This window comes from Panthera pardus, unplaced genomic scaffold, assembly GCF_024362965.1.
Source record: "Panthera pardus isolate Hobbes unplaced genomic scaffold, ASM2436296v1 HiC_scaffold_27, whole genome shotgun sequence".
In the NCBI taxonomy this organism is placed as follows: domain Eukaryota; kingdom Metazoa; phylum Chordata; class Mammalia; order Carnivora; family Felidae; genus Panthera; species Panthera pardus.
The window spans coordinates 99,110,406-99,134,365 of NW_026526843.1; the positions used below are offsets into that span (position 1 = coordinate 99,110,406).

At 44.2% G+C, this 23,960-nt stretch overlaps 1 protein-coding gene across 1 annotated transcript; it reads left to right on the forward strand.

Annotated features, from left to right (window-relative positions):
- The first annotated feature begins 615 nt into the window (after window positions 1-615).
- TASL (TLR adaptor interacting with endolysosomal SLC15A4) lies at window positions 616-20,355 on the forward strand. The gene is made up of 3 exons (XM_019419750.2): window positions 616-814; window positions 16,207-18,629; window positions 18,861-20,355. Exon 2 carries the CDS (start codon window positions 16,208-16,210, stop codon window positions 17,096-17,098), a length of 891 nt encoding a protein of 296 aa, XP_019275295.1. The 5' UTR covers window positions 616-814; window position 16,207; the 3' UTR covers window positions 17,099-18,629; window positions 18,861-20,355.
- The last annotated feature ends 3,605 nt before the right edge of the window (window positions 20,356-23,960 follow it).

Below are 23,960 nucleotides of genomic sequence, written 5' to 3' on the forward strand. Positions count from 1 at the left end.
TTTTCCAGGTGTTGACTTTCTTCATGCTGCCACAAATACCTTTTCACTTTTTTTGGGTGCCCAGGTGTAAGCCTGTGCCATGAGTGAATTTATACAAATGAGATTGTTGGGTCAGAGGGTACGAATATTTCAAATTGGGGAAAAAAAACTTCAACAGATACTGGGAAACTGCCCTCTAAAAATGTCTATAATCTCATCACTAACGCAGGAGAGTGCCTGTCTCCCTACAACCTTGCCCACTGGGTGTATCATATCATTTTTTACTTTGGTTAATTTGTGAGGGAAAACGGTTTTCGTTAGCATTTTTTAAAATTCTGAGTACAAACCTGAGAATACTTCTTAAAAATTATAGCTCAGCGAGCTCAGTGACGAGACAGACTTTTTTTTAAATCCCATTGGACTCTGGCTCTCTTCTGGTGAAGGGATCGCAGAGAATTTACTGTTAGAGTACATTTATGTGGATAGGGTTCTTCTATAAAGTGTAGCAATCAACTATTTTAACAAGAGACAGTTTCATAGATAGGTTTCATTTTTTGAAAAAGGGGAAGAAACACCATTCTGTGGCTCGATGTGGGTTTGTCAGTTACTGCCTCCCCGCTTCCTGGGACTTCCCACTGTTCTTGAGCACAAATCAGACTCGAGCAAAAACAACTCTTTCCATGGGATCAGCTATAAGAAGAATGGCCGTACAAAGAGCAGCTTAGTTTCTTGGAAGGCTGGTGGACATTTCTGGAAAAGGCACAGCTGACTTACTTGTCCCTATATGGTCATTTGCTGTTTCCTCCGGACCAAAGGAGCAGATTGGTTCGCGAAGGTAAGAGAAATGAGGCAACAGGCCCTCTAATTGCCAATCCTTCTGTCACCTCTCCTCTCACTTGTTGAGTCGTTTACCACCAGAGACCAGATGCCATCGCCTCTCAGATGCTTTTCTAGTTGAGCAAGTCACAGGTGAGCGGGAGGTTCAGCAAGCGTTCGAGGGAGTGGACGACAGTCGGGAGAAATGAAGCCAAATGCTCCCTTCTCGTCCCCCCTTGCGTTCACATTTTGGGCGGTTCTGAAATGTTGTGTGTTTTTTTTTACTCCCCAAATTGGACGGGTCGGATCACGTGTTTGTTGTGTAATTGATACGGTGCTTGTTCAGAAATTGCTACACAGAATCAGCTTCCACGTTTTGAAAAGCAGGCCTCAAAACCTGACCAGAACTTTGCAGGGACAGCACATCTCTAGAATACAGTGATAGAGTTCTAGAGACGAGGACAATGACAGTAAGCTCCAGTTGGCTTTGACTCTCGATGATTCATTCCGAGAGCTCGAGCTAAGAGTTTTCCTGTGCGGCAGGGCACATTCAAAGCCAACGTGATAGCCAGGGCTGTTACTTTCTGAGTTGCCACCAGGCTCATTTGGGGGAAGTCTCCCTGTTGGTATCGAAGGCGGCACGTACAGGGGGGCTTTCGTGTGAACTATCGTTACATCCGTTCCAACGTACTCCTTCTTGCGCACATCCATCTGGGTTGCGGTATGGACCTGACTTGGCCAGAATAGTCGTACTGATATTTTTGGAACATTTCCTGCAAAGGTCAGTGTAAGAACAGTGTGTTTCTGGGCTTGAAAAGCTTCTCGTCGGAGTGGAGAGTATTTGAAATTTGGGTAGAAAACGTTCACGTTATAACGGTAATTCAGGGGATGTACAAAGGCAAGGGCGCTAAGTCTCATATCAAAGTGGTGTTTCAATAGCTACGTCCGCTCCAGCTACTGAACGGTTTCTAATCACACACCACATACTTCATGATTAGCTCAGATACATAAGATAACATGGATGGAACTGGAGAGTATTACGCTAAGCGGAAATTAGTCAGCGAGAGCAAGACACATATCTGTGATTTCACTCACATGTGGAATTTAAGGTGGGTGGGGGGGATGGGTCCTCCCAGTTTTTCTTTTGCAAAGTTTCAAAACCTGTATTAAAATGCAAAGAATAGGACAACGAACACCCATGCTTCCATCATGTAGATTAATCGGTTGTAGCTATGTTGCTATATGTACCTTCTCACTCTCTTGCTCTCTCTTCATCTATATACACACATGCACACATATATATGTACACAGTTCCCTTGGTGACTTTAGGACATGTGTCACCCCCAAATCCTTGAGCATGGATGCTAAGAGAAAGGGCAGTCTTCCCCATAATTACACTGCTAAGGAAATGTAACACCAAGACTACTCTTTCAGATATGATTCATACTTAAATTTTTCTTCCCAATTTTATTTTCTTCCCAATTTTATTTTCTAAATTTAGAATGCAGTCAAGTACATGGTATGGCATTTTGTTGCTGGGACTACAACGAAGTAAATGATAGTGCTAGTAGATGCAAAATAATTTCATTAATAATGATTAGCAATTATAACACCAAAGAAATTTAACATCAGTCAACATTATCAGCATCACTTATCTTTTGATTGCTCTCATTCTGTGTCAATTCAAAAAAGTGATCATGGGCTTTAAACTTTTTCGTTTGTGAGATGTCAAGACCCAGCATGAAGAAAATCCAAACTAAGACAAAAACATATTTACAAATTTTCTGCCTCCAAATCTACAGTTTCTGTAAATAAGAAAATTCACACACCCAGAGAAAGCCCTCGGAAGTAGAACTGAACAAAAAATTATTTACTTGGTGAGGTTCATATGGAAAACAGAGGCCTTTGGACTTGATGATCTTAGCCATCAAATCAGACCCGCACAAGTTAAGAATCACTTCATATTTGAAAGAAGAGATGACTCCCAATGATTTCTTTTGTTAACAAGAATTGACATATGGATGAGAGATACTTTAGAGCATTTGTCCTAAGAGGACATAAAAGGAATATAAACCAAGGTATATGATGAAGTAAATGCTTATTTCTAGCTCTAAACTATGTGTACTTTCAAAGGTAACGGTAAGCAAACTACGGGAGCTTTTTAATGTGGGGAGATCTCTCCTGAAGAAACTTTGTTTTGGGTAAAAAGTTCTCGTATCATTCGCTGGAAAACCAAGTGCCTAAGATAGATTTACCGATGATGACGAAACAAAAGAACATTCAAGTTTTTCAGGGATAACCTTTTGGCGGTTTATTCACAAATTTCAAAGATCAAGATCTTTAAAAAATAAGGGCTGGAATTAGGGGAGCTAGGATTTAGATTACAGGAAAAACAGGCAAAGAGATGAAACGGAGTATTTTAAGGATTTGGGGGTATTAAAAAAATAACATCTCTGATAGGTCACCGACACATAATCCTAATAAGACAGTGCTTCATCCTCAAATTTGAGGCAAAAATAAATTTGCTCATCCGATCGGCAAATTAACAGTAATACTCTGCTGAAGGATGTCGGTGCAACAACTAATCTCAAACCCTGCTGGTCGGAGAATAAGCTGGCCCAAGCTACTCGAAAGGAAATTTGCAAGAGCTGTGAGGCAGTAATTCGGCTCCTTCACATGTGGCCTAAGGAAAAACACTCATGGAGGTACATGGAGTGATTACGCATAGTAAAAAAGCAATAAAAACCTCAATGTCAAGTTTCAGAAATGATTTGCTGACCTAAGATGTGCCTGTTCCTGTACTATCTTGTAACTGCTGCCTCCACGTGGCTCTGGAGATCTTTTTTTTTTTTTTTAAAGTTTATTTTGAGAGAGAGACAGAGAGAGAGAGAGAGAGAGGGAGAGACAGAATCCCAAGCAGGCTCTAGGCTGTCAGTGTGGAGCCCAACATGGGGCTCGATCTCATCAACTGTGAGATGGTGACCTGAGCCGAAATCAAGTCGGACGCTTAACTGACCGAGCCACTCAGGCGCCCCTGGAGGTCTCCTCTGCACCCGTCTCAACCCAGTCCCTCAGATGTCTTAGTTCGCATGGGTGCAAACTGCCCATCCAGAGACGATTCTGTTCTGCCACCCTATCAGCCCCAACCCCCCAACGTCCCCCTAACCCCCAAACTTCTTGCTTTCCTTTTGCTGTTTCCAGTTACTCCTTCTTTCAAAGGACTATCCCAATGACTCATTTCCCTGATTTATTTAAGGTAACAGATGATTTTGCTCAAATTCCATGCAATCCTGATAAACATCTTGGGGGCAGGGACAGAAATAACCTAGAATCTCTAGTTCCGGGACAAGGATGCTGAATGGATGGCCAGGGGCTCTGAAATGTTGATAAATGAGATTTGAAGGGTCTGGGTGGTGAAACAGGGCCTGGATAGGGAAGCAGGGCTCTCAGGACAGAAACACACACACACACACACACACACACGAAATAAAAATGCACAAATGCTTGGGGTGGGCGCGAAGGTGTGGAGAACTGGGAACACAGGTAAGGACCACGTAGCACGAGGGCCTAACATACGGGGACTTTCTCCTGGAGGTCATGGGGTGATGTTGATATTTAAGTGGCGCATCTCTTTGTCGTGATGAATCACTAAATTATACACCCCCGAAATGAATATTATGCTGTGTGCTAACTAAAACTTCAATAACTTGAAACATGAAAAAAAAAATAGCGTGTCTGTAATATTAAATTATTCTGTGGTTGTAAAATTAAGGGTGGGATGATGCCACCTTGCAGCAGGGCGAGTGGTTAGGGAAAATGTTTACACAGATGAAAAGACCAGAGAGGATGAATTATTTGTGTGCCTCGGGCCCACTCTGGGGCACGCGTTGGTGGCTTTCTTGGAGCTTTTCTTTCTGTATTTTACTGTTCCCAGAACACTTTGGGAACACTTTGTCCCTAACTGCTGTTGTTATTCTGTACTCTTTTTTTTCTTTTTAAACAAGTTTATTTATTTTGAGATCATGCATGCAGAGAGAGAGAGAGAGAGAGAGAGAGAGAGACAGAGACAGAGACAGAGAGTCGCGAGCAGGCTCTGTGCTGTCAGTGCAGAGATCAGCGTGGGGCTCGAACTCACAAACTTTGAGATCATGACCTGAGCAGAGGTCAAGAGTCAGATGCCCAACCCACAGAGCCACCCAGGTGCCCCCAAGTGCTGTTGGTTAGAGTCAGAGTCAGGGTTGTTGGAGTCAAGGGTGGATACCCCTCTCCGGGAAGGACTAACTGCTTGTCACGACTGCTTGACGTTAACTGCTCGCAACAAGGCAGTAGTGTGATATATTTGACGAACAGACCATGTCCTTTGAGTTCGTAAATTTGGACTTGAATCTTGCCTCCAGCACTTAGTTCTTTGTGACCTTGGGAAGGTCATTTGTCAAACCTCAACCTCAGTTTCCTCATTAGGAAAATCCAAATGATGATAAAAGCGAACATGCGGTGTTACTGAAAAATTGGGCTTAGGGGCCCCTGGGTGGCTCAGATGGTTAAGCGTCTGATTCTTGATTTCGGCCCAGGTCATGAGGTCATAGTGTGTGGAATTGAGCCCCGTGTGCTGCTCTGCACTGACAGCACAGAGCCTGCCTGGGATTCGCTTTCCCTCTCTCTCTGCCCCTCCAGTGACTTAGGTCAAAACCACGGCAACCATGGCTCATGAATCAAATTGGCCTTTTGCCTGTTTTTCTTTTTCTTTTTAATGTTTATTTATTTCGGAGACAGAGAGAGACAGAGCATGAGTGGGGGAGAGGCAGAGAGAGAGGGAGACACAGAATCCGAAGCAGGCTCCAGGCTCTGAGCTGTCAGCAAAGAGCCCAACTCGGGGCTCGAACTCACAGACCGTGAGATCGTGACCTGAGCCCAAGTCGGCCGCCCAACCGACTGAGCCACCCAGGCGCCCCTTGCCTGTTTTTCTAAATAAAGTTTTATTGGAGCACAGCCACATCCATTTGTTTACATATGGTCTATGGCTGCTTTCCTGCCATGATGCAGAGTTGAGCAGCTGTGGCCGAGTCTTAAAATGTTAAATATGTGGCCCTTTATAAAAAAAAAATTCCCTGATCCCTGACTTCTGTTTTTCCAAGTGTTTCCTGTTGTAAAGTTCTCCCCTCTTTCTGTTTTCTCTTTGAACTCACGCTTGTCTTGTTTGCGTGCAAATTAAAAGTATTTCCATGTGCAGAGTATAACAAGAGTGTTCTGAGAAACGATGTAAATGCTAGCACAGAAAGAAGAATTTATATTGCAGTTTCTTCTGAAATGCAAGTAAATGATTTAACAAGGTTCTGCACTTTAGCACATATTTCTAAGATGTGAATTTGCAACTAAGGTTAATTTTGGTATTCCCCTATTCTGGTAATGATTAATGTAGGCTAAATTTGCCTGGAACATCTCATCTGCAAAAGTCCTTGGATGTCTTTTCCTTCACACCTAGTTATGGGCAATTCTAAATATATCTCTCTATCTTCTCTGTGATGAGAAACAAAAATTCAATGACAAAATATCTTGGAACAATGAAAATAATCCATTGGCTTAAGTTTCAGGGTCTCAAATGAAATTTACTGTAAAACATGGCTTAGCATTTGTTTGGAGTATACCTTTCATAATACCTTTGAAGAGATTAATGTCATAAGAATTTCACAAATAGTGACATTTTTTTAAATGCTAACCACCAAAATCAACTCAAATGACATTCTTTATTTCTCTATTTTTAAATTTTAGGATGTCACGATACGCAGTATTGTTTTCACTCTAATGGTACATTAAAGGGTTTTATGAATATTAAATGAGTTAACGTAAGTTTAATTTTTGTTGATAAATTTCACACATTGCCTAGCTTGAGAGCAGGCTTTCAAAAGCTATTTTAGCATGCTCTCTGCTGCCCTCTGCTGCTAATTTTCAGAAACTGATTTTTGATTCCGAGCAACGCTCGCTTACACTCTCTTAATATATACTTATAAACTCATGCAATATTCAAGCTTGAGGGGACTCTACCGATAATTGAATCCTACATGATTCATCTGCAGATCAGAAGTTGAGTCTCTGTGATGTGAAGCAACATGTGAGTGTGGGCTCGTTTTCTGACTGCCAACGTTTGAACGGCTGGTGGTTTTGGACATGTTACTTAATTTTGACCTCTATATAATGAGCATAATAATACTACCTATATCTTGGAGTCTCTGTGGGGATCCAGTGATGTAGTACATAAAAAGCACTTAGGATACTTTGTGGGTTGTAGCCACTAGTAATGTGAGCTATTTTATTGACTTGTCATTAATAAGACTAAAACCGTAGCTAATGACAAGGTCAGAACCAGAATTCTGGTCTCCTGACCACTAATCCAAGAATTTTCTTTTGCACTAGTCTGAAGATATGATGAAACTTGACCCTTTTAAAGTAGGCTCCACGCTGGGCATGGAACTCCATGTGGGGCTCGAACCCACGAACCCTGAGATCATGACCTGAGCCAAATCCAAGAGTCAGACGCTTAACCGACTGAGCCACCCAGGCTCCCCTCCCAATATAAATTTCTAATGCGCACACTTGATAGACGATTTCACTGTTGGTTGTAAGGAGTCTCTCCAACGGGCTCCCCGCCTGAATCTCCAATGCACCGTTAGACACTTGCACTCAGAAAGTTCATCTCGTGGGAGACTCAAGGGGAACCGAACCGAACCCATTAGCTCGCTTTCCAGCCTTTCTCCTGATCTCTTCATTTTGGTCAGCGCTGCTGCCATTTCCCAGCAGGCCCGGACTCAGTCACTTTTTGTTCCTCTCTCTCCTTCATTTCCATGTCCAGGGATCTCGGTCTCTCAAGTTCATTCCTCCTCTTCCTCTTTTGCTACCTCCCTCCCGGGTTCCTGTCTCAGGCTCCTCAAGGGGGGATGAATCCAGCACCCGACTGACAGATTGCATCAGCTGCCAGAGCTTGCCATTGCCCGCCGGGTACTCTGCGTGTCTTCAGCCTTGCGTGTCCCCACTTACCTCCTCCACCGGACGAGTCTTTTCCTTTAGCCAGGAGTGCATCCCTCTCTAGAAATTAGGGCATATTTTCTGCTTTTTCGTCACTGGACTTACCACTTTCTGCCCTACTGGTCTGCCTTGGGCCCCACACATCAGAACACTAACATTCCCGTTCCATCAGAATCAAGCTATCGACAAAGCTCTCGGATGATGACAAACAGTGCAAAGGGCCCATTATTCCAAACGAAATCCTAGACCCTCCTCCTTCATTGCTATGAAGATTATCTGGACTACTCATAAACATCAGCCACATAAAATGCAAGAGGACTCCAGTCGCGCTGATCACTTGGCCTGAGAAGAAATAGGATAAATAGTGGGAGACTTGGGGTAGGGTTGAATGGGAACAAGGCTAATAAAGAGTGACTGTGAAATTTTAGTAAAAGCCTTAAGTGACCGTGACTTGGAGAAATAATGCTTGCATCCCACCTAGATTGGCGTCCGTTACTGACGACACGAGAATCACACAGGTCTCTGCACTTTCGTGGACTTCTCTCTCTGCAGTGACTTTTCCCTTTTCTCATGCCTCTTCAGATCTTTCTTGTTCTTTTGTTGTTGTTGTTGTTGTTGTTGTTGTTTTAGAGAGAGAGTGAGCGGGGCAGAGGGGCAGAAGCAGAGAGAGAAAGGAACCTAAGCAGACTCCACGCTCCGCGTGGAGCCCAATGCCAGGCTCGATCCCACGACCCTGGGATCGTGACCTGAGCCGAAATCAGGAACCAGACGCTCAAGTGACTGAACCACTCAGCCCCCCCCCCCCCCCCAAATCCTTATTGTTCTTTAGGACCAAATAAAAGTTGACATTTTACACAGTGATTTTTTTTTCTTTCTCTTCTTCACCCTCAGGATGTGTTGTATCTTTAAGCACAAACTCAGCTGTACAGGAAGGGCCAGTGTCTTTCCCCACCCTCTTTGTGACTTTAAAAATATCTGTATTTAGTTTTTATTTTAATTAAGAAACTAACCCAAGTTACACAGGAACATAACTGGGGTCAAATGATCCTAAGAACAGAAATCCTTGGACCTCTTTTCCAAAAGCAACTACTTTTATCTCCTTTTTACGAATTATTTAGTATTTACCTCCATTTCTTTTTAAGTAGTATGCTTGTATTCCAACTTCTGGATTTTTCAGTTCGGGACTTTATTTGTTGACTTGTCACTAACCAGATAATGATTTAGTTTTTTTTTTTTTTAACCCCCCTCACTTCTACCAAGAACATGCAACCTTGGCCTACCAAGTACAGGCTAAGTCAGTGCCCCTCTGACTACACGTACGGGCCGCCCAGTCTGGACCCATAGGCCGATGCCTAAGACAATTTTTATTGATATCTCATTATTGTACGTGATAGAGTATTTTAATTTTTTTTTAATGTTTATTTATTTTTGACAGAGAGATAGAGAGAGAGAGAGACAGAGACAGAGCATGAGCGGGGGAGGAGCAGAGAGAGAGAGGGAGACACAGAATCCGAAGCAGGCTCCAGGCTCCGAGCTATCCGCACACAGCCCGACACGGGGCTCGAACCCACAGACCGCGAGATCGTGACCTGAGCCGAAGTTGGACGCTCAACCGATCGAGCCGCCCAGGCGCCCCAATACGTGATAGAGTACTATCTTTGTCGCCCGATTTGTTGTCATCCTGTGACTCTATCTCAAATTTGGTTAGGTCAATTTTCACTGCTTTCTATATTATGTCCACCTCAGCCATGTAGTAAAACCACACTCTGTTTCTTTCACCACTTTTTCTTAAATTTTGAGTTGGAGTTTATAATTGCCTGGATTTGCGTGGGCGGATATGGTGGCCCCATGTGGCAATTTAAATTAAATGAAAATGTCACTCAGACTAGCTCCATTTGGCTCACTTACCAGTCATAAGGGGCTCTCGGTTTTCATATTGGACATATTGCCAGAGAAACCTAGGTTAGATGCTACCTTCACCACCTCAGAGATGACCCAAGAAACCACACTATTCAAACAAAAATAGCTTTAAAAAATTTCCTTGAACCATTCACACAGGGGTTCTAGACTTCCCCCCAACAGCGATGGAAATATTAAAAGGAAGTTGCACATAATCTTAGTTTCAAAATAACTAAACAAAAAGTGTCTCAGGTGAGGGTCCCATGTCATTACCAAATAGCTAAAAGTTTACGCCCCTGATTTTTTTTTTTTTTTTTTTTTTGCTACCTCCTCTCCAACAGTCCTTGAAAGGAGTACAGAGATGAATGAATCAGATGCTGCTCTAGAATTATTGCCGTGACACCGAATGACAGTGGTCTTCTTTATTTTTTTTTTTTTTTTTTAAATTTTTTAACGTTTATTTATTTTTGAGACAGAGAGAGATAGAGCATGAACAGGGGAGGGGCAGAGAGAGAGGGAGACACAGAATCGGAAGCAGGCTCCAGGCTCTGGGCCATCAGCCCAGAGCCCGACGCGGGGCTCGAACTCACGGACTCACAGACCGTGAGATCGTGACCTGAGCTGAAGTCGGACGCTCAACCGACTGAGCCACCCAGGCGCCCCAACAGTGGTCTTCTTTAAATTTCAATTCGACTTGCCTGTCTTCAGTATTTTAAAGTTTTGTTATCAACTTCACTATCTTCTAAGCCTGTACTGTCCAAGAGAGCGCCACGCGGCATTTTAAATTAATTTATTTTTTTTAAGTTTATTCATTTTGAGGGAGAGAGAGAATGAGAGAGGACATGTCAGGAGGGGCAGAGAGAGGAGGAGAAAGAGAGAATCCCAAGCAGGCACTGAACTGCCACTACAGAGCCCGACGTGGCCCCTGAACCCACACGAACCATGAGATCGTGACCTAAGCCGAAACTAAGAGTTGGACGCTTAACTTCCAGGGCCGCTCAGGCACCCCCTGAATTAACTGAAATAAAACTGAAATTCAGTTTCAGTAGCTACATTTCAAACACCCAGCAACCACTCAGTAACTGGCTACCGGTTAACATTCTGGACAGCACAGACAGAGATCATTCCGTCGTTTCCGAAAGTTCTGTTGGACAGCACGGGTCCAGATTTTTCACGTGCTGACACCTTCCTAATTCACCCCAAGTCCACAGCCAATTATATAAGTCTTACTTCATGGTGCTCAGACTTACCAAGTTGTCTTCGATTTCATCTTCCGATCCAGAAGCCTTCGGGTCTGTTCCAACCTGGCTGCTGGCCTTTTGACCCGTTACGCAGCTTTCATGCCACACTGTCCTTCCATTTTCCTCCCGGGCAGGACGCTGGCACATCCTGAACCTAGGACAAAACACAGGGGGCCTCAGTCCGGAGCACTTCTCTTCCTTCCATCTTCTCTTCCTAGTCCTGGATACCCCTCACCCTCAGCCCCCACTTCTGACCTCAGCGCATGGCCCCAACAAAAAGCTACCCCTTCATCACCTGCTGGGTCTGGGCGTGTGTGTGCGCCCAGTCCCTAAGTTGGCATGAGTCTTAACGGATTAGGAGAAAAGCCTGTGCCAACTTTCAGGCTGTCCCTGGGCAATTTGAGCGGACAATTCTGAGGTCCGGAGTTCCATGACAGCTGGTTGGGCTTCCTCACGTTGGCCTCTAGAGTGCCATACCACGTTGGGATGGGCATACTCAAGGGGGGACAGAGTGGGGCCCTTTACGCTGCAGGGTTTGGTAGAGGGGCTCAGGCTATCCCACTCTGAGGGCTCTCTGTTCATTGATTCACTTACTCCTTTCAGTGGAGCACATCTTCCACTGACTTCCTGAGAAAGGTGTCTGGGAGATGAACTATTTGAGACTTGTACTTAAAAAAAATGTCTCTATTATTTTGGGACGCCTGGGTGTCTCAGTCAGTTGAGCATCTGACTCTCGATCTCAGCTCAGGTCATGATCTCACGGTTCGCGAGATCAAGCCCGGCGTCAGGCTCTGCTCACAATGCGGAGCTTGCTTGGGATTCTCTCTCTCTCTCACTCTCTGTCTCTGCCCCTTTCCTGCTTGTGCTCCTCCTCAAAAATAAATAAACTTAAAAAAAAATCTCTATTTTATCCATCTACTCGATTGATAATTTGGTCATGAGATTCTAGATTGAATACAAATTTCATTCAAAAATTTTAAATGATTCTTAAATATTTATTTTTGAGAGAGACAGAGACAGCATGAGCTGGGGAGAGGCAGAGAGAGAGAGAGAGAGAGAGAGAGTGAGAGAGAATCCCAAGCAGGTTCCACGATGCCAGCACAGAGCCCAATGTGGGGCTCGAACTCACGAAACCGTGAGATCATGACCTGAGGTGAAACCAAGAGTCAGACGCTTAACCAACTGAGCCACCCAGGCAACCCTCTTTCAAAACTTTTTAGATGTTGTTACTTAATCTTCTTGCTTCTCATGTTGCTGTGGAGAAGTCTAAACATTCTGGGTCTTGGGTTTTTTTCTTCTTTTTTCTCTCTGGAAACGTAGAGTGTTTTCTCTTTTTCCCAAGTGTTCGTTTTACAATAACAAGAAGGGAAGTATAGGGAAAATGGGTATTTATCCAGTATTTTGTAGACTCACATCCTTTCGTCGTGGAAAATACTCTTTAATTGTGTAAACTTCACTCTTCTTTTCCTTGTGAGCCTTCTAGTGCTCAGATAATGAATCTCCTGGACTGGTTTTCTAATTTTGTCTCTACTATTTTTCATCTTGTATTTTTGTTCTTCTTTGAAAATGGGAGTTTGCCTCAACTTTGTCTTTCAATCTTTCTACTGAGTTTTAAAATTCTCTAACATTTTTAACTTGTAAGAGGTTCAGAATGTTTTTTTATAGCATCCTAATTTTATTTATTTATTTATTTTTAATTTTTTTTTAACGTTTATTTATTTTTGAGACAGAGAGAGACAGAGCATGAGCGGGGGAGGGTCAGAGAGAGGGAGACACAGAATCTGAAACAGGCTCCAGGCTCTGAGCTGTCAGCACAGAGCCCGACGCGGGGCTCGAACTCACGGACCGCGAGATCACGACCTGAGCCGAAGTCGGCCGCTTAACCGACTGAGCCACCCAGGCGCCCCTGGCATCCTAATTTTAAAGATTGTAATGTTACTAACCTTTCCCCTTGAGATTATTGACAGTAGCTCATGCTCCCCCCACCCAGAATTCACTCCTCTAAGTGGCTGTTTCTGTCTCTCTCATTCAGAGCTTTCTTTGGATATTTCAACATTCTACCCACAGTTGAGAATGGAGATCCAAAAGGCTCAGTGGGCTCTTGTGATTGTGAACTTGAATGAGGGTGGTCTGGATGCCACATTTAGTTGCGGATCCTCTGGGGTCAACTGCTCTTCTCAGACTAGTCCAGTTGCCCCAGAACAGCCTTCTCCAAATCCCGCCTAGAACGTGGATGCCCCTGTGCCAGCATTCTGGAAGCTAAGAGGGGAGGTCATGGATCTCACACTCCAACATGCATACGTTCACGGACTCTACTATCGGGTCAGTAATTCTACCCTCAGTTGGTATCCCATACTCCCAAGACTCTGTATTTTATTCTTCAGAGAATATATTTCAACTTTTCCTTTGGGGTTGAGAAGGGGAGACGGTCACCTGGTTATAGGGAATGAGTTAGAGAACCCTATTCCCAAAAGGTACATGGGACCACCAACTCCTGAACATGTAGGGGAATTTCAACAAGACTGGCTCTTGGAATTTTCCATGGTTCTTGTAAGAATCAGTTTTCTCAGGTCTCCAAAGACATTAACCTTTGGCTTCCTTCTTTCCAGCTTCTGAAACGTTATTGAGCTTGTCTCTTCTGTTCTCACTTTTCTTCTGAATATTAACGTTTCAAATAAATCATTTACTGTTGTTTTATTAAAGTTTGGGGAAAAAGAAAAAAAATACATAGATAGGCCTTACTTCCTGTATTTTCCTGGAGATCTTTGCTTTCCTCTACCTCAATTTGATCTTGCTTTTGAGCTCACAGTCTCCTGAGTGATCACTGCCAATCAGGATTTCTTTAGTCACTTCAGGGCTCCCTCCTCCTTGGGTTCCCCTGTAAATTCTAGCTTGTTCGCATAGAGCTATAGGGTCAGTGATGGATATGGAAGTGCGGCCATGTTTGCTTGTCAACAGGCAGTCATACTGGCATCCATGGAAACTTATCATTCAGTAGTCCCTGGTGAATAGTCTATAGATGTGTCTGCAATCTTCCCACCCCGAATCTTGGTCTTCTCCAGGTTTGGAGGCTCTGGGTGGCATGCCGGTACGTGAGCAGACGTGAGGAGGCCACCGCAGGCCTGTCCACTCCAGCAATCGACGTGGCTGGCTCTCCTCCTTCTCCCACGCCATACTGAACAGGACAGAATTTCCTCAGATTCTCTGCTTCCCCAGATCCTATGTGGGAGGTAGGGCACAGAGCTCGTCTCTTCCCAAACCTACCTGGAGCCATACCACTTTCATCCATGGGGGATTATATCCACTAGCCTGCTGTTGATGCATAAATACCGTGCCCTGAATCCTTTGGGGGCTCTGGGTTCTCAAGTTGAAAAGCTCAAGCCATGTTGTCCCAAAAGCGATTTTTCTAAAACTGAATTCTGCCCAGAGCTCCAGGAGCTTGTTCATGAACTCGAAAGTAGATAGTTACGTTGTTTTTTTTTTTTTTTTTTGGAAATTTTTTTTAATTAAAAAAATTTTTTTTTATTTTTTTATTTTTTAAAATTTACATCCAAATTAGTTAGCATATAGTACAACAATGATTTCAGGAGTACTCTGGTTTTCCACAATGATGTTCTGAGACCTTGAAGGTTGAAGTCCCCAGCTGCCGTCGAGTCGCTAACTATCACTGTTAAGCCTTTAGGATACACTCTTTTGCCCTGAAAATTATCTGCTTCTCATGTATGTAAGATTTGCCTTTTCATCTTGATGTTCAGTTTGAAGGCAGAAGTACACTTAGAAAGCTTCTTCAGGAAACATTTTCTTTTTTCTTATAATTATGTCTAGCATATAAGAATTACCTCACAGATTTGTGGGAAACCTTTAACTTTGTATCTTTGTGGTATCTAACACTGGGTAGAATATAGTAACCATTTAATTGATATATTTACTGAATAGATCTCTAGGTAGTTCCAAAAGGGAAAATAAACACTGAAGGTACGACCTTTATAACATTAAAACAATTATACTAATTTTCTTAATCATATTCTTTTTATAATATTACCCTGACACAATTAAAAATTCCCTTGGGAAATGACTCTGACTACATAAGACAGTAAAATGTAAAAATAGGTCCCTCTGTTAAGATACAATTACTTCCTAATTTCACTTTTCAATTTCAGGCTCAAAATGCCACAGCGTTCCTTTTTTAGCAAATGCAGCTGCCAGTTTCCAGCCTGTTCTAGCCACTCCAGACTCCAGGGACAACCGTGGAGCGTGGGGAGGGGAGGCGGGTGTAGCCAAAGCCCGAGGTCAGGAAAGCTCCCTGGTAACTAGGGGAGAGGTAGACAGATCGGCTGGGGACAGACGTTTCTAGGATATGGTATGGTGAGAAGCAGGTGGGAGAGAGCAAGAAACTTATCCCGGCCTGCAAAGTTGGGGGAGGCTCCCCGGTCCTTCGTGACGGGTTGGTAGTGAATTAGTTTCCTATCTGCCAGTGCTGTCCATTATTTAATTGAAGTTCACCAATATTTTTTAAGTCGTTACAAAAATGCAAACAATTGTGCTAGCTCCCAGGGATAAATACAAAGAGGAGTAAGACACAGCCCTTTTCAGCAGAAGGTGCCACAAGTTTCTCAACGTTTTCCCTACAACGCACTAGCCGCTTCCCCGCTTTGCAGCTTCTCATTCTCCATTTTCTCTGGGGCAGAAGGCAAACTCCGCCGCCTCTGACTCCCAAGGCGCTCCAAGCCCCAAATCCAATCTCTTTCCCAGCCCCTTCTGCTTATATTCAGCATCTTGGTATATGGTGAACAGGCTATGCCACCATATTCTTTGAACTCTGTGTGGGGCTGAAACTCCCCACTTAGTTTTCACCATTTAGCTAAAAGGCCACCTTCTCTAGGACACATCCTTTGACTTCTCTGCCTTTGCCCCAGGCTGTGTTAGGGGCCCCTTTCTGGACTTCCATGGTGCCCATCCCTGTTACAATTCTCAGTGATATCTCATTGGCATGGTTTGTCCCCCAGTTGTTGTCGCCTGGTAGAACCTTCTTGAAAGACGGGACTAGGTCCTACTCATCTTTTGATCTCTAGCATATGCCATAGTTCTGGCACACAGCAGGCACCTAATTATTAATGGTGTGGTGGATGAATGAATCACTTCCTTTATTGTCATTTTTCATCTGTCAGCTACCTTTTTTTTTTTTTTTTTTTTTTTTTTTACAATTCCAATCTTCATTTTCCCCATCGTTACTTATCAACTCTCTTTCCAGGATGCTGTCAGAAGGGTATCTCAGCGGACTTGCCTACCAGAAGGACATCCACTGGAGCTGTTCATCGTATAATGAGCAGGTGGCTGAGGAGGAAGAAGAGACAAAATCTGCTACTCATTCCTATTGCTCTGCGGATGAGACTCAAGTCCGAAGTCTGTACATGAGCTGCAAATCCTCAGACAAGTTTATGTCTTCAGTGCACGCGCGAGAGAGCCAACACAGTGGAAAGCGGAGAACCATAATGCTGCAGACAAACCCCAACCCTGTGTTTGAGAGCCCCAGCTTGGCTGCAGTGGAAATATGTAGAGACTCGAGCAGAGAGACCTACTTGGTTCCACCTTCCTGTAAGAGTATTTGCAAGAATTACAATGACTTACATATTGCAGGTGACCAGGTGATGGCTATTAATTCAGTGACGACAGATTTCCCCGCTGAGAGCAGTCTTGACTACGGCCCTTTGCTGAAATCATCGGAGATTCCTCTGCCCATGGAGGATTCCATTCCCACTCAGCCCAGCGACTTTCCCCAGAAACCTATCCAGAGGTATTCGTCGTACTGGAGAATAACCAGCGTCAAGGAGAAAAGCAGCCTGCAAATGCAGAAGCCAGTTTCTAACGCAGCACTGAACGAATACTTGGAGCAGAAGCTGGTAGAATTATACAAGCAGTACATTATGGACATTGAGTTTCATGACAGTTCTCCCACCCAGATTCTGGCGTCCGAACTCATCATGACAAGTGTGGATCAAATTAGTCTCCAAGTGTCCAGAGAGAAGAATCTGGAGACCTCCAAAGCCAAGGACATAGTCATTAACTGCCTATTACAGCTGGTATCGGGTGAAATTAGCACACCTAGTCTCCGCATTTCTCAGTACAGCAACGTCAATCCATAGAGAGAAGGTTGCGGCCCGCCTTCTCGACCCCTCCAAATGCGAGCAACACTTCCTTCATTTATTCTGAGAATGTGCAGGAGGTGGGGGTGAAGGGGAGTCCAAAGCTGAAAAAAGCAAGGTTGGACAGAGGTCAAGTGTGAATTCAAAGGAAATCCCTTACTATTGCACGTAATGAAGGCATGTGGGAAGAGCATCCAGAAAGACTCATTGTAAAGCAAAGGTCGTATAGCAACAAAGCACAAATAAAAATGATCCAACGGGCGCCCGGGTGGCTCAGTCAGTTAAGCCCCGAACTTCGGCTCAGGTCATGATCTTGCGGTTTGTGAGTTTCAGCCCCGCATCGGGCTCTGTGCAACGGCTCGGAGCCTGGAGCCTGCTTGGATTCTGTGTCTCCCCCTCTTTCTGCCCCTCCCCCGCTCATGCTGTGTCTCTCTCTCTCTCTCCTTCGAAAATAAATAAAAACATAAAAAAAAAAGATCCAAAAAGTAAATGTATGATTCACTTAAAGAGTAGATGAGATGAAAAAGGAGCCCAGCCAAAGAACATCCACCACGGAAAAACAAAAATGCAAAGGTTTCAGGGTAAAGAGTTATTGTTTGTTAACCCAATTAATTCCTCCAAGTTTTTTTTTCTTGAGAGAAATGGACTTCAGAAGGGTGCTGTATATGGGTAGAAAGACCAGTTGAAACAGTTTTGAAAATATGTTTCTACTTCTTTTCTCTGTTTTTTTACAGCCTATCATTTAAAATTTATAACTCTTTGTAAACATTCAAACAATAGCAAATAGCAAATTGTGTTTTTTTTAATGATTACTTAGCAACAGTCATGAAACAGCCACTCTCACCTCCTAGTTATATTAGTGAAGACGAAGTGTTCCAAATGGAAAAGAGCACATCGTTATTTTTTTAAAAAGAGATCTTATTTTTAAGTAACCTTTCTACCCAATGTGGGGCTTGAACTAACAACCGTGAAATCAAGAGTCACGTGATCCACTGACTGAGCCAGCCAGGCCCGCGACGTTCACGCTGTGAATACTAAGACAATTCCTTTCACTTTGCTCTGTATGATTTTCTTGGTGGTACTAAGCTTCAAAAGAAGTTAGGAATGGGAATTCCACACGCCCCTCATCTTTTTCTCCATTTTTCCCTTGACCCTTCTGGAGCCAGGCAGGAGTCTTCTGTGTCCTCCCAGCAAGGTTGTATGTTCTAGGGCCTCAGGATAGCCCATTCTGTCAATGCAAACACTACAACGGTAGCGTCATGAACACCTCATTGCTCTACCCAATTCCTCTAGCCACACAGGATGGCAAAACACGACTCACTGGCCCTATCTAGCCTGATGCCTGCTTTTTAAAAATTGAGATATAAGTGACCTAGCACATTACATTTGTTTCAGGTGTATAACATGTATCTCTTGCGCTGTATGCAAATTGCAATGCGTCCCTGTATCTATTGCAAAATGACTACAATAAAGCTAGGCACACCCTTTTTGAACCCCCATGAGCTAAGAATCTTTCTCGCCTTTAAAAAAGGTAAAACCGGGGCACCTGGGTGGCTCAGTCGGTTGAGCGTCCGACTTCGGCTCAGGTCATGATCTCACAGTTCGTGAGTTCGAGCCCCGCGTCGGGCTCTGTGCTGACAGCTCAGAGCCTGGAGCCTGTTTCGGATTCTGTGTCTCCCTCTCTCTCTCTGACCCTCCCCGGTTCATGCTCTGTCTCTCTCTGCCTCAAAAGTAAATAAACGTTAAAAAAAAATTAAAAAAGGTAAAACCAAGCAAAGAGTATACATATTTTTAAATGTTTTTTTTTCAGAGAGCGCGTGTGCGTGGGGGAGGGGGACACAGTATCCAAAGCAGAGAAGCAGGGTCTGTTCTGACAGCAGACAGCCCAATATGGGGCTCGAACTCACCAACCTTGAGATCATGACCTGAGCCAAAATCGGATGTTTAAGTGACTGAGCCACCCAGGCACCCCAAAGAATTTTTTTTTTTTTTTGTAAATTAGCCATACCCATTCATTTATGTATTGTTGACGGCTGCTTTCACGCTAGAATGGCGGAGGTGAGTAAATGAGACAGGGCGTCTGGCCCACCGGAGCCTCAAACGTTATCTGTCCTTTTACCTAAACAGTTTGTCAACCGTGCTCCTCAGGAGTGCCTGGCCCCTTGCCGGATGCTCGCTGGACTTAAGGGACCGGGAGGAAACAGAAAAGGTTTCCAAAGAGGCCTCAGGCCGTCTCAGGGAGCACGGAAGCTGGGATGGCCCTTCAAAATAGATCCAAACTGAAATTAGAGGGTTGGCTTTGGTTCTCCAGCTTGACCACAAGGGGGCGTCACTTGAGCTGAGGCAGTTCAGTTCAGGGCCAAACTCCGCAAGTGCTGGGGAAGCAGGTGCTGGGGAAATGAGCTCTTCATACAAAAGGAGGGATCTGGAGGAAGCAAAACACCACCTTCTGCATTTCTCAGTATTTATTTTTATACATTAATGTTTTACAACATACAATATGGAATAAGGAAACCCGGTTGTGAACTCGTTATTCAGCTGTGCTAGCCACAGTTTTAAATTTATCAAGGCAACAGCTGCTCTTTATTCACTGCTTCCTATGTGTCTGGCAACCATGTTACATATTTGCACGAATTAGAGAATTCTCATCACCTACGAAAGAAAATGCCTATCATCCCCTTTTTAGAGGTGAGCCAGCGGGGCTCGGGGAGAGTTAAGGAACTTGCGGGAGGTCAAACCATGAGTGGTGAACCTGGATTTGAATTCAGTCCTGTTAAAGTGCAAAGTCCTGCTCCTCAAGTACTACCACCTGCTTTCCTATTGATCACCATGTTTTTCTCATGGAAGACTGGTTTGGCTGTTCGAGGGGAAGAGAACTCATGAGTCCCTTTACCCTGATGCTGCATCGTTTTTTCTTCGGTGTTTTGCTTGATAATATTTGCGTATTTTCACACCCAGCCAAGAACTTAAGCTTTGATTTACTCATTTGTTTCTCTAGTCTCAAAGGGTATTTACACACAGTAGGCGTCCAATTAATGTACGTCAAACGGTTACCTTTTGCTGGGTTGGATACCGGATCCGGTGGGTGAAGTGAAAGACCATCAGTATGAAAAAGCAACTACTTCTGACTAGAGCCAAGGGCTATTCAGAGTTTCCCTTCAGGAGACAAATAACTGAATGAGCTCATTTTCGGAGAGCATGTAAGTATCCTAAAGTGCATTATAATAAACTATCGCGGGCATTTCCCCTTTTGCTTATTTACTGAGAATTGGCTACAAAAGAGACTGCTTCATCTTCTTCAATGAGCATGAATTTGATGCTATTTGGGGGGTGGGGTGGGAGCACTGTGCATGAAACGTGGGTAGACATACAGGGGAGCAGGCCTCTTCTTTGCCAGCTTGCTGTATTGGTGGAAAGACCTAGCAAACAACTGCGTACCAAGTAATGAAGCCACTTATTAGGCAAGAACTTGGCAAAGTGGCCCCAACAGGAATACAGCTGTCCACGACGGCAAGTCGAGTGTGATACGGGCCAAAAGTAGGCAGGTGAGGGGGTAGTGGACGGTCGAGGAGCTCAGTGCTGGCAAAGATGCCAAAGGGAAGTGAGTCCTGAAGAGCAAGACGGGATCCGGGTAGATGCATCGAAGAGGTGTTTCATGCAAAGGCTGTGTTTGGTGCAACAGAACTGCGGGTCGACGGCTCCAACGGGAGCGGCACGAATGCACGATCCGCAGTATGTTAGTTTGCTACCGCTATTGTAACAAATTACCACAAAAGCAGTGGCTTGAAAGAAAACAAACGTGTTACCTTAGGGTTACGCAGGTCAGGAATCCAAAATGATTCCCACTGGGCTAAAATCGAGGTGTTGGGAAGGCTGCGTTCCTTCTGGAGGTTATAGGAGGGAGAACCGATTTGCTTACCCTTTAGAGCTTCTAGAAGACGCCCACATTCCGTGGCTCCCAGCTGTGCCACAATCGACAGAACTGCCCCAGAACCGCCCCTCCTGCTGCCTCTTTAAAAGCACCCTTAGGATCCCATTGGGCCCAGCTGGATAATTGAGGCTAATGTCTTCGTCTGGAGATTCTTCAAGTAACCACATCTACAAAGTTCCTTTTGCCTTGTAACCTAACCTATTCACAGGTTCCAGAAATCAAGATACGAATATCTTCCCCGGGCGGGGGCAGGGGAGGCCAACAGTATTCTGTCTACCACAGAAAGGACCATTTTTTCCTCCTGATTGTCAGAAATTTGCCTCTCCACATTGTATCAATTCTCTTTATTCACGATGAATACGCCCATGTTTGCTTATATTTAAAAATGGTTGGGGGGCGCCTGGGTGGCTCAGTCGGTTAAGCGGCCGACTTCGGCTCAGGTCATGATCTCGCGGTCCGTGAGTTCGAGCCCCGCGTCGGGCTCTGTGCTGACAGCTCGGAGCCTGGAGCCTGTTTCAGATTCTGTGTCTCCCTCTCTCTGACCCTCCCCCGTTCATGCTCTGTCTCTCTCTGTCTCAAAAATAAATAAACGTTAAAAAAAAAATTAAAAAAAAAAAATAAAAATGGTTGGTTACTTTTCTGCCTGCTGTCATCCCATGCTGTATATTTTGACTTGTCCGTATATATTAATCCACTTTTTCTCATGCTCATTTTAGACATCCTTTTCTGGATTCTAATTCCATTTTTATCTTTCTTCCGAAATACGTTTCTCGGGGCACCTGGGTGGCTCAGTCGGTTAAGCGTCCGACTTTGGCTCATGTCATGATCTCGCGGTTCGTGAGTTTGAATCCCACATCAGGCTGTCTGTTGTCAGCACAGAGCCCGCTTTGGATCCTCTGCCCTCCTCTCTCTCTGCCCCTCCCCCCAGAAACTCTCTCTCTCCCTCTCTCTCTCAAAAAGACAATTAAAAAAAATGTGGTATCTGCTCACTCTAGAAGACTTGAATAACACCAAAGTAGAAAGTTGAAGTCCTCAGTCCCCAAATATTCAGGTAACATTTTGAATGAATTTATTTCCAGTCTTCTCTCCATGTACTTTTAAAAAATGGGAGTAGAGTTAATTTACAGTGTTATATTAGTTTCAGGTATACAATATAATGACTCAACAAATCTATACATGACTCAGTGCTCATCAAAATTCCATGTACTTTCTTTGTTTTTCATTTCTCTGAGCAGTGATCATGTTATCTTTGAATAAAATACTTTGTCTTTATGTGTTTCACTGACACTATAACAGATCAGAAGTTCTAAAACTAGGAGATTTGTATTGTTTGCCTGGGACAATCTGTTAGTTTTTCTTCCTTCCTCATACACTATTTGATAATGTCCAATATTCTGTGGACATTTTTGCTATTGTAGACCATTGGGCCAACAGGCTCAGGAAATTGTCTCCGTTAACAATAAAGTCTCTTTCTGAGTTGTCACTGTGCACCTAAAGTTTGACATTCAATCAATATAATTTACATCATTTTCCTTCTTCTATTGTACTTGTCCACACTGAAGATCGCCTGCTAGACTTTCATTTACTCACTTTATTTTTTTATATGTTTATTTTTGAGAGAGAGAGAGAGTGTGTGAATGAGCATGGGGGGAGGGGCAGACAGAGGAGGACAGAGGCTCCAAAGCGGGCTCCGTGCTGACAGCAGAGAGACTGATGCGGGGCTCAAACTCATGAACTGTGAGATCATGACCTGAGCCCAAGTCAGATGCCCAATCGACTGGGCCTCCCAGGCGCCCCTTTCACTCACTTTAAATTCAAAGAAATCCCACAAATACTCAGTGAGCATGAACTATTATACAACGATGAGACTGACTCTGCCCCCGTGTACAGAGCTGTGGTTGGTGCGGTACAATATCTAACAAGCGATGGAGTAAGACACGTGCGATGACGAAGAATGTTGACGGATTTCCTTTCGATTTATCCCAATTCAGCATCTGCAGTCCTTGCTCATATCTTCTTAAATTTGCTTTCTTGGTTTTTGACCCCCAGCCCCTATGACGGGGCTATAACCAGAATCTCCTCTAAGCACACCGAGAAGCAGGAAAGGGATAGGAACGGGCTACCTTCAGTATGGACTTGAGTAATCAACCCTGGCTTTGACCTTGACTAGGCCTTAATCTCAGAGTTGGCATGATGTGTGGCTAAGGCACATTTGGTAGTGAAACCTCTCCCCTCCTTCCCACAGCACTGATTTCTGTCTCTCTGTGCCCAATGTCCTGCCAGGAACAAGGACAATGTTCGCTAGGGACCTGCAGAGAATACCTGGTAAAGTTGTTTTTTGTGATTCGCTAACTTTGGGGACCTAGGAAGATGAAAAAACCAAATCAAGTGTGAGACAAGTTTTTACAAATTGTCTTCCGCAGGATAGAATTCACTTTGTTTCCTCTTGGAAAACAGAGACGAAGGTCAAAGTTCAGGAAGTGAATACTTCCGCTTAAACTGCAAGAGGAATTAAAAGATATTTTGTGCCGTCAGGATGTCCTAGCCAAAAGGTTGTGTGACTTTATCAGACTGTTTTCTTTTTCTTTTTTTTTAATGTTTATTTTTGAGAGAGAGAGAGAGAGAGAGAGGATGGGGGAGGGTCAGAGAGAGAGGGAGACACAGAATCCGAAGCAGGCTCCAGGCTCCGAGCCGTCAGCACAGAGCCTGACGCGGGGCTCGAACTCACGGACCGTGAGATCATGACCCGAGCTGAAGTCAGACGCTTAACCGACTGAGCCACCCAGGTACCCCCAGACTGTTTTCTTAACTAAAATAAAGCTCAGGGTTGGAGGAAGAAGAGAAAGTGGAGTTTGGGCTCTAGAAAGTCAGGAACCTGGACCCACTTTGGGACAACCTCTCATGACCCCCCCCCACCCCAAACACACACAC

Coding starts and splice junctions, on each gene's coding strand:
- TASL (XM_019419750.2), top strand. CDS start 16,208: ATGCTGTCAGAAGGGTATCTCAGCGGACTTGCCTACCAGAAGGACATC.